The sequence below is a fragment of the Petromyzon marinus genome, chromosome 59 (assembly GCF_048934315.1).
Source record: "Petromyzon marinus isolate PM22_M1 ecotype Great Lakes invasive population chromosome 59, UKy_Petmar_22M1.pri1.0, whole genome shotgun sequence".
In the NCBI taxonomy this organism is placed as follows: domain Eukaryota; kingdom Metazoa; phylum Chordata; class Hyperoartia; order Petromyzontiformes; family Petromyzontidae; genus Petromyzon; species Petromyzon marinus.
Genome location: NC_133725.1, coordinates 2,728,023 through 2,743,640, shown reverse-complemented (window position 1 = coordinate 2,743,640; position 15,618 = coordinate 2,728,023). Strand labels below are relative to the sequence as shown.

The following is a 15,618-nucleotide window of genomic DNA, read 5'->3' as shown; positions in this document are numbered from 1 at the left end:
GAAGAAGGTAGACGTCTTCCGGAAGTAGAAGGAACACGTCTTCCGGAAGAAGAAAGACGTCTTCCGGAAGAAAGATGTCTTCCGGAAGAAGAAAAATGTCTTCCGGAATAAGGAAGACGTCTTCCGGAAGATGTATTCCAGAAGGAGGAAGACATCTTCCGGAAGAGCTCTTCCGGAAGAAGAAAGACGTCTTCCGGAAGAAGGAAGACATCTTCCGGAAGAAGTCTTCCGGAAGAAGGAAGACTTCGGGATAAGAAGGCTCAACTAATCGAGTCTCTCACCTTTCTGAAGAGATGCCGCGACTCTAAGGCGCTTTGTTCCTCTCACACAGCTTAAAGGCCGTGATCTGAGCGTGGCTCTTTCACTCCAGCGCTGTCCTCCAGACAGTCTCGTCCCTTCACCTGATGAAGGCCGCTTGTGTTGTGGCCGAAACGTCGTGAGAATATTAATGTGTTATTTTATTTTATCAATTTATTATTTTATTCTCATTGTACGTGACTTTACCGAAAGAACCAAAGAAGTAAAATTTTGATTTAAAGCTTTCGTGACTGCAGGGATTCATATTCAGAAGGGAAACAATAAAATAGTAAAAATATAAAACAATAAAATTATTATTCTTGGTTCTTTCGGTAAAGTCACCACCACGTAGAAGGGAAACAATAAAATAATATAAATGTAAAACAATAAAATTATTATTCTTGGTTCTTTCGGTAAAGTCACCAACACGTAGAAGGGAAACAATAAAATAATAAACATATAAAACAACGCAATTATTATACTTGGTTCTTTCGGTAAAGTCACCACCACGTAGAAGGGAAACAATAAAATAATATAAATGTAAAACAATAAAATTATTATTCTTGGTTCTTTCGGTAAAGTCACCACCACGTAGAAGGGAAACAATAAAATAATAAAAATATAAAACAATAAAACTATTATTCTTGGTTCTTTCGGTAAAGTCACCACCACGTAGAAGGGAAACAATAAAATAATATAAATGTAAAACAATAAAATTATTATTCTTGGTTCTTTCGGTAAAGTCACCACCACGTAGAAGGGAAACAATAAAATAATATAAATGTAAAACAATAAAATTATTATTCTTGGTTATTTCGGTAAAGTCACCAACACGTAGAAGGGAAACAATAAAATAATAAACATATAAAACAACACAATTATTATACTTGGTTCTTTCGGTAAAGTCACCACCACGTAGAAGGAAAACAATAAAATAATAAAAACATAAAAAACAATACAATTCTCACGACGTTTCGACTACAACACCAAGCAATCATCATCAGTTGTGAAAACCATAACAAGAAAATTTGAAAAAAGTGGCGGTTATTTTGAACGTTAACACCACGGAGAGCGATTTGACAGTTTGTTCAGATGGACTCGTCCAGTTTGTTCAGATGGACGAGTCCAGTTCGTTCAGATGGATTCGTCCAGTTTGTTCAGATGGACTCGTCCAAGCAATCATCATCAGGTGTGAAAACCACGGCAAGAAAATATGAAAAAAGTGGCGGTTATTTTGAACGTTAGCACCACGGAGAGAGATTTGACAGTTTGTTCAGATGGACTCGTCCAGTTTGTTCAGATGGACGAGTCCAGTTCGTTCAGATGGACTCGTCCAGTTTGTTCAGATGGACTCGTCCAAGCAATCATCATCAGGTGTGAAAACCACGGCAAAAAAAAATATGAAAAAAAGTGACGGTTATTTTGAACGTTAGCACCACGGAGAGAGATTTGACATTTTGTTCAGATGGACTCGTCCAGTTTGTTCAGATGGACACGTCCAGTTTGTTCAGATGGATTCGTCCAGTTTGTTCAGATGGACTCGTCCATCTGAACAAACTGTCAAATCTCTCTCCGTGGTGCAAACATTAAAAATAACCGCCACTTTTTTTCAAAATTTCTTGTTGTGGTTTTCACACCTGATGGCGATTGCTTGTGTTGCAGTCGAAACGTCGTGAGAATTTTATTGTTTTATATATTTTATTATTTTATTGTTTCCCTTCTACGTGGTGACTTTACCGAAAGAATCAAGAATGAATCTCCAACTTACTCAAAATGGCGGACGCCCCCCCCCCTCCGGCTCTTACCTAACATGGCGACGCCTCTCCTTACCAAAAATGGCCGATAAACACTTCACTGACCGACTTATAGCCGCTATCCATTCCCCAGTGCCCCCCACGTCCCCCGCGCAAACCACCACGTCGTCTCAACGTCGTCTTAACGTCTCCTCAACGTTGCCTCAACGTCTCCTCAACGTTGCCTCAACGTCGACTCCAACTCGGCCGGCCATCTTACCAAGGGGTGGGTGGTTGGGGGTCAACCGGGACACAGGCCCACATCTCACGACACCATCGCGAAGACGTCACGACAACCCACGATGTACATGACGTCAGGGGGAGCGGTGGTATGCCGCGACGCTACAAAGACGTCATGTCAATCGACGTCAGAGAGGCGTGCGATTACGCAGGGATGACGTAACGGCTACTCACAAAGTATATGACGTCACGGAGGGGGGTGTTGGTAGAGTGCCGTGAAGCCGCGATTACGTCACGACAACCCACACTTTACATGACGTCAGGGGGTGGCAGAGGTTGGTAAGGAGCCGTGAAGCCGCGATGACGCCGCAAACAACTCCCGCGACGTGCGTGACGTCATCGGCGAGGTGCTCCGTGACCCCCCCTCAGCGATGACGTCACGTCACCCAGACGTCAGCGGTGTCGAATGGGGGGGGTGGCCGGGCGCGCGCCATTTCGCGTCGATGACGTCACGACAACCCCCGCGACGCTTCGGACGACGATGACGTCATCCATCGACGTAAGTCTTCTAGCGTGGAGTGACTTCGTTTGACCGCTGCAAGGCCTCTTACCACCGCCACCACAACCACCACCACCACCCTCGTCGTCGCCAGCACAGCGAAAGCAACCATGGTGGCCTACTGGAGACAAGCGGGCATCAGGTGACCACCAACACCATCACTACCATCACCACTACCACCACCAACACCACTACCCACCACAACACCACCACCAACACCATCACTACCACCATCACCACCACCATCACTATCACCATCACCACCATCATCACCACCACCATCACCACCATCACTACCACCATCACCACCACCATCACTATCACCATCACCACCACCATCATCACCACCACCATCATCACCACCACCATCATCACTGTCATCACTACCACCATCATCACCACCATCACCACCACCACCATCATCACCACCATCACCACTGCCACCATCACCACCACCACTACCACCATCACCACACCACCACCACCATCACTATCACCATCACCACCATCATCACCACCACCATCACCACCATCACTACCACCATCACCACCACCATCACTATCACCATCACCACCATCATCACCACCACCATCATCACTGTCATCACTACCACCATCATCACCACCATCACCACCACCACCACCATCATCACCACCATCACCACTGCCACCATCACCACCACCACCACTACCACCATCACCACACCACCACCACCATCACCACCATCATCACCACCACCATCACCACCACACCACCATCATCACCACCATTACCACCACATCATCACTACCACCATCACCACCATCACTACCACCATCACCACCACCATTACCACCACCATCACCACCACCATTACCCCACCATCATCACCACCACCATCACCACCACCATCACCACCATCACCACCACCACACCACTGCCCGTGACCTCCCTCCCTTGGACGTGCACCTAGCCTGGCACACCGCACACGTGACCGCGGTACCGGAGGGGAAATCCGACAATCCGTAAAGCTCTTTGCTCTGCGGTGATTAACGCCCATGCGCGCGCAGAGACGTGAAGTGACCTTGCACCAAAGACAGAGGTCACCCAGGTAGCCTCAAACAGGGCTGTCTCGCTGGGGCAAGTGGTGTTAGTTGTGGCGAGTAGCAGCAGCAGCACCACACGTGACACACAAAGATCACTCACCCACTCACTCACCCACCCACTCACTCACCCCACTCACCCACCCACTCACTCACGCACCCACCCATTCACCCACCCACTCACCCACCCATTTACCCACTCACCCACTCACTCACCCCACTCACCCACCCACTCACCCACCCCACTCACTCACCCACCCCACTCACTCACCCACCCCACTCACTCACCCACCCCACTCACCCACCCACCCCACTCACCCACTCACTCCACCCACTCACTCACGCACCCACCCATTCACCCACCCATACACCCACCCATTTACCCACTCACCCACTCACTCACCCACCCACTCACTCACCCACTCACTCACTCACCCACCCACTCACTCACCCACCCACTCACTCACCCACCCACTCACTCACCCCCCCACCCACTCACCCCCCCACCCACTCACTCACTCACCCACTCACTCACCCACTCGCTCACCCACGCACTCACCCACTCACTCACCCACCTACTCACCCACCCAATCACCCACCCATTCATCCACGCACTCACCCACCCATTCACCCACCCACTCACTCACTCTCCTACCCACTCACTCACTCACCCACTCACCCACCCACCCACTCACCCTCCCACCCACTCACCCTCCCACCCACTCACCCCCCCACTCACCCCCCCACCCACCCACCCACCTCCCTCCCTCCACCACAGCTACATTCGCTACTCAGAGATCTGCGCCCGTGTGGTCCGGGCGGTCCTCAAGCCGGAGTTTCGGGGCGAGGCGCTCAAACGGACAGCGACCACCATCCGCCTGGTGAAGCCTGCAGGAACCAAGACGCAGTAGGTGAGTGGTGGGTGGGTGGGGGGTGAGTGGGTGGGTGGGTGAGTGAGTGGGTGGGTGGGTGGGTGAGTGGGTGGGTGGGTGGGTGAGTGGGTGGGTGAGTGAGTGGGTGGGTGGGTGGGGGGTGAGTGGGTGGGTGGTGAGTGGGTGGGTGGGTGGGGTGGTGAGTGGGTGGGTGAGTGGGTGGGTGGGTGAGTGGGTGGGTGAGTGGGTGGGTGAGTGGGTGGGTGGGTGAGTGAGTGGGTGGGTGAGTGGGTGGGTGAGTGAGTGGGTGAGTGGGTAAATGGGTGGGTGTATGGGTGGGTGAGTGGGTGGGTGAGTGGGTGGGTGAGTGGGGTGAGTGAGTGGTTGAGTGGGGTGGGTGAGTGAGTGGGTGAGTGAGTGGGTGGGTGAGTGGGTGAGTGAGTGGGTGTGTGAGTGGGTGAGTGGGTGGGTGGGTGGGTGAGTGGGTGAGTGAGTGGGTGGGTGGGTGAGTGGGTGGGTGAGTGAGTGGGTGGGTGAGTGAGTGGGTGGGTGAGTGAGTGGGTGGGTGGTACTCTCACCTCCTTCCAAGATGACTGCCACCAGGGGGTGGAAGAGTAGGCCAAACACCGCTCACCGTCTTTCCCCTTTCTCCTGCGCTCACAGGAAGTGAACCCCAATGGATGCTGGGATACCTCCCCAACCCCTCCCCCCCTCCACAGACTCAGGGATGTGGAACTGAGACACCCAGCTGACTCACTCACTCACCCACTCACTCACCCTCTCACTCACCCTCTCACTCACTCACCCACTCACCCTCTCACTCACTCACCCACTCACTCACTCACCCACTCACTCACCCTCTCACTCACTCACCCACTCACCCTCTCACTCACTCACTCACTCACCCTCTCACTCACCCTCTCACTCACCCGCTCACCTTCTCACTCACCCTCTCACTCACCCTCTCACTCACCTGCTCACCCTCTCACTCACCCGCTCACCCTCTCACTCACCCTCTCACTCACCTACTCACTCACTTGCTCACCCGCTCACCCTCTCACTCACCTACTCACTCACTTGCTCACCCGCTCACCCTCTCACTCACCTACTCACTCACTTGCTCACCCGCTGACCCACTCACACGCTCACTCACTCGCACGCTCACTCACTCACACCCAGACGCTCACCCAGACGCTCACCCTTTGATGCTGTAAGATCCCAGTGTTGTTCAATAAACCTGGAGCCTCCCCTGTGTCTCAGTGTGTCTCAGTGTGTCTCAGTGTCTCTGTGTGTCTGTGTGTGTCTCAGTGTGTCTCAGTGTTTCTGTGTGTGTCTCTGTGTGTGTCTCAGTGTGTGTGTGTGTCTCAGTGTGTGTCTGTGTCTCAGTGTGTCTGTGTGTGTCTCAGTGTGTGTCAGTGTCTCAGTGTGTCTGTCTCAGTGTGTCTGTGTGTGTCTCAGTGTGTCTCAGTGTGTCTGTGTGTGTCTCAGTGTCTGTGTGTCTGTGTCTCAGTGTGTCTGTGTGTGTCAGTGTCTCAGTGTGTCTCAGTGTGTCTCAGTGTGTCTGTGTGTGTCTGTGTGTGTGTCAGTGTCTCAGTGTGTCTGTCTCAGTGTGTCTGTGTGTGTCTCAGTGTGTCTGTGTGTGTCTCAGTGTGTGTCAGTGTCTCAGTGTGTCTGTCTCAGTGTGTCTGTGTGTGTCTCAGTGTGTCTGTGTGTGTCTCAGTATCTGTGTGTCTGTGTCTCAGTGTGTCTGTGTGTGTCTCAGTGTGTGTCAGTGTCTCAGTGTGTCTGTGTGTGTCTCAGTGTGTGTCAGTGTCTCAGTGTGTCTCAGTGTGTCTCAGTGTGTCTGTGTATGTCTGTGTGTGTATCTGTGTGTCAGTGTCTCAGTGTGTCTGTCTCAGTGTGTCTGTGTGTGTCTCAGTGTGTCTCAGTGTGTGTCTGTGTCTCAGTGTGTCTCTGTGTGTATCTGTGTGTCTCAGTGTGTGTCTGTGTCTCAGTGTGTCTCAGTGTCTCTGTGTGTCTCAGTGTGTCTGTGTGTCTCAGTGTGTGTGTCTGTGTCTCAGTGTGTGTGTCTCAGTGTGTCTGTCTCAGTGTGTCTGTGTGTGTCTCTGTGTCTCAGTGTGTCTGTGTGTGTCTCAGTGTGTGACTCAGTGTGTGTCTGTGTGTGTATCTGTGTGTCTGTGTGTGTCTCAGTGTGTCTGTGTGTGTCTCAGTGTGTCTGTGTGTGTCTCTGTGTCTCAGTGTGTCTGTGTGTGTCTCAGTGTGTCTGTGTGTGTCTCTGTGTGTGTCTCAGTGTATGTGTGTCTCTCAGTGTGTGTGTGTCTCAGTGTGTCTGTGTGTGTCTCAGTGTGTGTCTGTGTCTCAGTATGTCTCAGTGTGTCTGTGTGTGTCTCAGTGTGTCTGTGTGTGTCTCAGTGTGTGTCTGTGTCTCAGTGTGTCTGTGTGTGTCTCAGTGTGTCTGTGTGTGTCTCAGTGTGTCTCTGTGTCTCAGTGTGTCTCAGTGTGTCTGTGTCTCAGTGTGTGTCTGTGTGTGTCTCAGTGTGTGTGTGTATGTGTGTCTCTCAGTGTGTGTGTGTCTCAGTGTGTCCGGCAAAACAACCCCCTACCTCCTCGCGGTGCCGGACGGACAACTCCGTCGTGGACAGCGCTGTGGGGGGAGATCCAATTTTGATTGGCTCCTCCCCTCATGGCTTATGTCTCCACCACAGGGGCTAAACGGGGGCTCTGGACGGGTGCGAGGGGCTGGTAACCCCTTCACCTTCAATTAATTACCACGAAACCACGAATTAAACTGAAATATGTAACAACTAAGCTTGTGCCGGAGGCCCCGGGGGGCCAGGCGTCTATGACGTCTCCTGGCCAAACCCCAATTGGCGGAGCCAGGAGATTGAATACCTACCCTCGGGGCTACTCCAGAAACAACGAAAAGCCACTACGGGTGGCCACGTGGAATGTTCGAACGCTCACTGCAGAGGAGAGGCTGCCACTCCTCTGTCGGGAGCTGGACCGGTACCGCCTGGATCTATGCGGCATTCAGGAGGTCCGGTGGACCGGCTCTGGCTCCAGCCACCATGAGGGGTGGACAGTCCTCTACTCGGGGCAGCAGACTGCCAAACAACAGGGTGTGGGTCTTCTTTTGAACAAAAGCATGAAGGGGGCGTGGGAGCGTGGCGGTGAGATGTGGGAAGCTGTAAGCCCCAGGCTACTTTGGGCTCGCCTTCCCATCAACCGGAGGCGAGGAATGGTGGTCGTGGTTACTTATGCCCCCACCGAAGATGAACATCCGTGGAGGGATGCAGGCAAAGCCGATGAGTCAGATGCCTTCTATGACCTCCTGTCACAGGTGCTGGCTAAAGTGGCCCCTCGGGATAGAGTCATCATGTTGGGTGACTTCAATGCCCGAGTTGGTCATGATACTGGCACCTGGTCTGGAGTGATTGGAGGGCATGGGCCAGATCAGCTCAATAACAACGGTAGGAGGCTGCTAGATTTTTGTGCAGCCCATGGGCTTGTAATTACCAACACGCTGTTCCGGCATCGGCGCATCCACACAACATCATGGATGCATGCCGGGTCCAAGCAAGAACATCTGCTGGACTACATAGTGACGGACCAGCGAATGCGAGCCCATGTCCTTGACACCAGGACCTACCGTGGAGCTGATCTGCCCTCTGACCATCGACTAGTCATCTGTAAGATGCGCCTGCCATTCTTCCACTCCGGTGGTGGGTGTACACCCAGGACCCCATTCCAACCTAAAGTGGCCTGGTCTCAGTTATCTGATGAAAGTTGCAAGCGAGAATTTCATCATCGCTTGCGGCTGGGATTGGCATCGTCCCGGGCTCCTCCTGATGTCGAGGGTAAATGGGCGAGGTTTAGGACTGTGACTCATGCAGCTGCAATGGCTGCTTTGGGTACGCGGTCCAGACCTCCCCAGACACCCTGGCTGACAGAGGAGTTGTTCAGGATGGTTGAGAAAAAGCGACAGGCCCACTGTCATCGGCTACAGAATCCCACGTCAGAGAATGAGGAGGCTTACCGCAGCCTTCGCTCGGAGGTTCGGAGAGCCGTGAGGCGCTGCAAGGATGGGTGGTGGTCGCGGGTTGCTGAGGAGATGGAGTCTGCCTCAGTGGCCCGTGATCACAAATCTCTATTTAACTCCATCAAAAAAGTAACCTGCAGCGCCACACCTATTACCATCATTAGGGGAAAAAACGGTGATCCAATTTCCGACCCCCAGGAACAGGTTCGCAGATTTGCTGGGCATTTCTGTGAGGTCCTGGGGGAGGGAAAATCCCTCAGCCAGGAAAACATCGTGGCACAAAGTGAGGATGACCCTGCTGAGGCTGCGGTGCCTCAAATATTGGATGAAGTCACCCCCTGTGAGTGGCTGGCTGAGGTTCCATCTGCTGAGGAAGTATTGAAGGCGATCCGGAGTCTGAGACCAGGAAAGGCAGCGGGCAGAGATGATCTCCCAAGCGAAATGCTGAGGGAGGGTGGCGTTTGTGCACAGACTGCCCTATATGACATCATAACAACAGTCTGGACCACTGGACGGGTTCCGCAGGATTGGAAGGATGCCCTGGTGGTCCCCCTTTTTAAGAAGGGGGACCGCACAGACTGTAACAACTACAGGGGCATCTCACTCCTCAGTGTGCCAGGAAAGGTCCTGGCAAGGATTATTCAGCATCGCCTTGCCAGGCACGCTGAGGAGAGGCTTGCGGAGCCCCAATGCGGTTTCAGGAAAGGGCGGTCCTGCACAGATGCCATATTTTCTGTCCGTCTGCTACAGCAGAGGTGTAGGGAATTCCAACAAGACCTACATCTCTGCTTTATTGACCTGGTCAAGGCCTATGATACCATCAGTAGGCCTGGGCTCTGGGTCGTTCTTCGTGCTTTTGGAGTACCTGACCCTCTGCTCACGATCATTAAGGACCTTCATGATGGTGAGCGGGCCCGGGTAAAACTACGTGGCCGGGAGTCAGAGCCATTCCCTGTACACCTTGGGGTGCGACAGGGATGTCCTCTGGCTCCCACATTATTTAACATCTATTTTGACCACGTAGTTCGTGAAGCCTTCAATAGCTGTACCGGGGGAATCTCCATATGGTACAGATACAATGGGAGGCTAATCGATGCCCGGGTGCGGTCAAGGGATGGCTCCCTATTGCTCAACCACGTTATGTATGCTGATGATTTGGTAATAGCTGCTCAGTCAGAGGAGGAGTTGGAGACGCTGCTGCTGAGACTGGAGCGTGCCACTAAGAGGTGGGCCTTACCATCAGCCCCACCAAAACTAAGCACCTGCCTGGGTATTTTGTACCATTGGACACTCCACCCCCACAACTCCCAATCGGTGATGGGGCAGTTGTGGAGAGAGTGGAGAGTTTCCCATACCTGGGCAGTGTGCTTATGACTGGCTCCAGTTTAACAGCAGAGGTCTCACTCCGAATTAGTCGAGCGGCAATATCTTTTCATCGGTTGCGTAACGCTGTGTGGAAGCTACCTGGTCTGTCGCTCCGCACTAAGCTTCAGGTCTTCTCGGCCACGGTCATTCCCTCCCTTCTCTACGCTTGCGAAACGTGGACCCCCCTGGTGGAACATCTTCGCCGGTTAGAAACATTTAGGCTGGCCTGCCTACGATCCATCCTGGGTTTAACCAGACTGGATTGTGTGAGGAGCTCACAAATCCTTGAAAGATCTGGGCAGGGTCCCATCGGTGAGCTCCTCCGGCAGGCAAGGCTGCGATGGCTGGGTCATGTAGCCCGCATGCCCAGCCACCGCATGCCGAAACAGCTTTTGTTTGGCCGGATTGAGGGGGCTAAGCGGGCGCGGCACGGGCTAGAGAAGAGATGGAGTGATGTGGTACAGGAGGACGTGGAGCTGAGTGGACTTGCCGATGACTGGTACCAGCGGTGTCAAGATCGGCCTCTGTGGAGGAGGCTCGTGAAGGATGCTACTGGGCAGTTGGAGGCAGTCGCCCTCCAACAACAACGGAGGGCGGAGGAGCGACGCTCACAACAACGAGCGGAACGCCGGGTGGCTAAAGCACAGCAGGTTGGCACAGTAGGGGGCACAGGTGGTGCATCAGCCAGTCATCTCAGTCAGTCGACCCGTGGTACCTGGGTCTGCCCAGTGACCTCCTGCCAGCGGGCGTTCGACACTTCACGTGGCCTCACGGTGCACATAGCCTGGCACAAGCGTCGTGTAGACGTCACCGCCACTTAGTGGCGAATGGCGGTTGTTGTCTCAGTGTGTCTCAGTGTGTGTCTCAGTGTGTCTGTGTGTGTGTCTCAGTGTGTCTCTGTGTCTCTGTGTGTGTCACAGTGTGTCTCAGTGTGTGTGTGTATCTGTGTGTCTGTGTGTGTATCTGTGTGTCTGTGTGTCAGTGTGTGTGTGTCTCAGTGTGTCAGTGTGTGTGTGTCTCAGTGTGTCTGTGTGTGTCTCAAAATAGATGTTAAATAATGTGGGAGCTAGAGGACATCCCTGTCGTACCCCAAGGTGTACAGGGAATGGCTCTGACTCCCAGCCATGTAGTTTTACCCGGGCCCGCTCACCATCATGAAGGTCCTTAATGATCGTGAGCAGAGGGTCAGGGACTCCAAAAGCACGAAGAACAACCCAGAGCCCAGGCCTACTGATGGTATCATAGGCCTTGACCAGGTCAATAAAGCAGAGATGTAGGTCTTGTTGGAATTCCCTACACCTCTGCTGTAGCAGACGGACAGAAAATATGGCATCTGTGCAGGACCGCCCCCTCCTGAAACCGCATTGGGGCTCCGCAAGCCTCTCCTCAGCATGCCTGGCAAGGCGATGTTGAATAATCCTTGCCAGGACCTTTCCTGGCACACTGATGTGTGAGATGCCCCCACATAGACCCACAGAGACTTAAAGAGACCCACAGAGACCCACAGAGACTCATAGAGACCCACAGAGACTCATAGAGACCCACAGAGACCCACAGAGACTCATAGAGACCCACAGAGACTCATAGAGACCCACAGAGACCCACAGAGACTCATAGAGACCCACAGAGATTCATAGAAACTCATAGAGACCCACAGAGACTTATATAGACCCACAGAGACTCACAGAGACCCACAGAGACTCATGAAACCCGCATAGTCCCACAGAGACCCACAGAGACTCATAGAGACACACAGAGACCCATAGAGACTCATAGAGACCCATAGAGACTCATATAAACCCACATAGACGCACAGAGACCCAGAGAGACTCACAGAGACTTGTAGAGACTCATTGAGACCCACAGAGACCCACAGAGACTCATAGAGTCCAATCGAGACCCACAGAGACTCATAGAGACCCACAGAGACTCTCAGCGACTTATAGAGACCCACAGAGACCCACAGAGACTCATAGAGACCCACAGAGACTTATAGAGACTGATAGAGACCCACAGAGACCCACAGAGACTCATAGAGACCCATAGAGACCCACAGAGACACACAGAGACCCAGAGAGACTCATAGAGACCCACAGAGACTCATAGAGATGCAGAGAGACTCATAGACAGGCACAGACACCCACAGAGACTCATAGACACCCACAGAGAACCAAAGAGACATATAGAGACTCATAGAGACCCACATAGACCCACAGAGACTTATAGAGACCCACAGAGACACACAGAGACTCACAGAGACTCATAGAAACCCGCATAGACCCACAGATACTTATAGAAACCCACAGAGACTGACAGAGACCCACAGAGACTCACAGAGACACACAGAGACTCACACAGAGACCCATAGAGACCCATAGAGACACAGAGAGACTCATAGAGACTCACAGAGACCCACAGAGACCGACAGAGACCCACAGAGACCCATCGAGACCCACAGAGACATACAGAGACTCAGAGACCCACAGAGACCCACAGAGACTCATAGAAACCCACGTAGATACACAGAGACTTATAGAGACCCACAGAAACCCACAGAGGGTCAGAGAGACTCACAGAGACCCACAAAGACTCATAGACACCCACATAGACCCAAAGAGACATATAGAGACTCATAGAGACCCACATAGACCCACAGAGACTTATAGAGACCCACAGAGACCCACAGAGACCCATAGAGACACACAGAGACCCACAGAGACCCACAGAGACCTACAGAGACTAATAGAGATCCACAGAGACCCACAGAGACTCAAAGAGACACACAGAGACCCACAAAGACTCATAGACACCCATAGCGAAGGAGTCAACATCTCTCAGGCTAATCGAACCCACGACTTCCTGTAGACCAGGCGAGGTAGTTAACATCTCTCAGGGTAATCGAACCCACGACCTCCTGTATACCAGGTGAGGTAGTCAACATCTCTCAGTGTAATCGAACCCACGACGTCCTGTAGACCAGGCGAGGTAGTCAACATCTCTCAGGGTAATCGAACCCACGACCTCCTGTACACCAGGCGAGGTAGTCAACATCTCTCAGGGAAATCGAACCCACGGGACCTCCTGTAGACCAGGCGAGGTAGTCAACATCTCTCAGGTTAATCGAACCCACGCGACCTCCTGTAGACCAGGCGAGGTAGTCAACATCTCTCAGGGTAATCGAACCCACGGGACCTCCTGTACACCAGGCGAGGTAGTCAACATCTCTCAGGGTAATCGAACCCATGACCTCCTGTATACCAGGCGAGGTAGTCAACATCTCTCAGGTTAATCGAACCCACGGGACCTCCTGTAGACCAGGCGAGGTAGTCAACATTCTCAGGGTAATCGAACCCACGGGACCTCCTGTATACCAGGCGAGGTAGTCAACATCTCTCAGGGTAATCGAACCCATGACCTCCTGTATACCAGGCGAGGTGGTCAACGTCTCTCAGGTTAATCGAACTCACGACCTCCTGTAGACCAGGCGAGGTAGTCAACGTCTCTCAGGGTAATCGAACCCACGACTTCCTGTATACCAGGCGAGTTAGTCAACATCTCTCAGTGTAATCGAACCCACGGAACCTCCTGTAGACCAGGCGAGGTAGTCAACATCTCTCAGGGTAATCGAACCCACGGGACCTCCTGTAGACCAGGCGAGGTAGTCAACATCTCTCAGGCTAATCGAACTCACGGGACCTCCTGTAGACCAGGCGAGGTAGTCAACATCTCTCAGGGTAATCGAACCCACGGGACCTCCTGTATACCAGGCGAGGTAGTCAACATCTCTCAGGGTAATCGAACCCACGACCTCCTGTATACCAGGCGAGGTAGTCAACATCTCTCAGGGTAATCGATCCCACGGGACCTCCTGTACACCAGGCGAGGTAGTCAACATCTCTCAGGCTAACCGAACCCACGGGACCTCCTGTATACCAGGCGAGGTAGTCAACATCTCTCAGGGTAATCGAACCCACGGGACCTCCTGTATACCAGGCGAGGTAGTCAACATCTCTCAGGCTAATCGAACCCACGGGACCTCCTGTATACCAGGCGAGGTAGTCAACATCTCTCAGGTTAATCGAACCCACGGGACCCCCTGTATACCAGGCGAGGTAGTCAACATCTCTCAGGCTAACCGAACCCACGGGACCTCCTGTATACCAGGCGAGGTAGTCAACATCTCTCAGGGTAATCGAACCCACGGGACCTCCTGTAGACCAGGCGAGGTAGTCAACATCTCTCAGGGTAATCGAACCCACAGGACTTCCTGTATACGAGGCGAGGTAGTCAACATCTCTCAGGGTAATCGAACCCAAGGGACCTCCTGTATACCAGGCGAGGTAATCAACATCTCTCAGGGTAATCGAACCCACGGGACCTCCTGTATACCAGGCGAGGTAGTCAACATCTCTCAGGGTAATCGAACCCACGACCTCCTGTACACCAGGCGAGGTAGTCAACATCTCTCAGGGTAATCGAACCCACGGGACCTCCTGTAGACCAGGCGAGGTAGTCAACATCTCTCAGGGTAATCGAACCCACGACCTCCTGCATACCAGGCGAGGTAGTCAACATCTCTCAGGGTAATCGAACCCACGGGACCTCCTGTATACCAGGCGAGGTAGTCAACATCTCTCAGGGTAATCGAACCCACGACCTCCTGTATACCAGCCGAGGTAGTCAACATCTCTCAGGGTAATCGAACCCACGACCTCCTGTATACCATGCGAGGTAGCCAACATCTCTCAGGCTAATCGAACCCACGACCTCCTGTACACCAGGCGAGGTAGTCAACATCTCTCAGGCTAATCGAACCCACGACCTCCTGTACACCAGGCGAGGTAGTCAACATCTCTCAGGGTAATCGAACCCACGGGACCTCCTGTAGACCAGGCGAGGTAGTCAACATCTCTCAGGGTAATCGAACCCACGGGACCTCCTGTAGACCAGGCGAGGTAGTCAACATCTCTCAGAGTAATCGAACCCACGGGACCTCTTGTATACCAGGCGAGGTAGTCAACATCTCTCAGGGTAATCGAACCCACGACCTCCTGTATACCAGGCGAGGTAGTCAACAGCTCTCAGGGTAATCGAACCCACGGGGCCTCCTGTATACCAGGCGAGGTAGTCAACATCTCTCAGGTTAATCGAACCCAAGACCTCCTGTACTCCAGGCGAGGTAGTCAACATCTCTCAGGGTAATCGAACCCACGACCTCCTGTATACCAGGCGAGGTATTCAACATCTCTCAGGGTAATCGAACCCACGGGACCTCCTGTATACCAGGCGAGGTAGTCAACATCTCTCAGGGTAATCGAACCCACGGGACCTCCTGTACACCAGGCGAGGTAGTCAACATCTCTCAGGGTAATCGTACCCACGGGACCTCCTGTACACCAGGCGAGGTAGTCAACATCTCTCAGGGTAATC

General features: G+C 52.8%; 2 protein-coding genes across 2 annotated transcripts in view; one reads left to right on the top strand and one right to left on the bottom strand.

Moving 5' to 3' along the window:
* LOC116955291 (ras-specific guanine nucleotide-releasing factor RalGPS2) overlaps positions 1-15,618 on the bottom strand; it is a 210,592-nt gene that overhangs the window by 125,658 nt on the left and 69,316 nt on the right. The window lies entirely within an intron of this gene.
* On the top strand, positions 2,812-6,032 carry LOC116958435 (ATP synthase F(1) complex subunit epsilon, mitochondrial). Its single transcript, XM_076053014.1, has 3 exons — positions 2,812-2,971; positions 4,691-4,823; positions 5,448-6,032. Exons 1-2 carry the CDS (start codon positions 2,940-2,942, stop codon positions 4,821-4,823), a joined length of 165 nt encoding a protein of 54 aa, XP_075909129.1. The 5' UTR covers positions 2,812-2,939; the 3' UTR covers positions 5,448-6,032.

Coding starts and splice junctions, on each gene's coding strand:
- LOC116958435 (XM_076053014.1), top strand. CDS start 2,940: ATGGTGGCCTACTGGAGACAAGCGGGCATCAG. Junction 2,972..4,690: donor TGGAGACAAGCGGGCATCAG/GTGACCACCAAC, acceptor CCTCCACCACAG/CTACATTCGCTACTCAGAGA.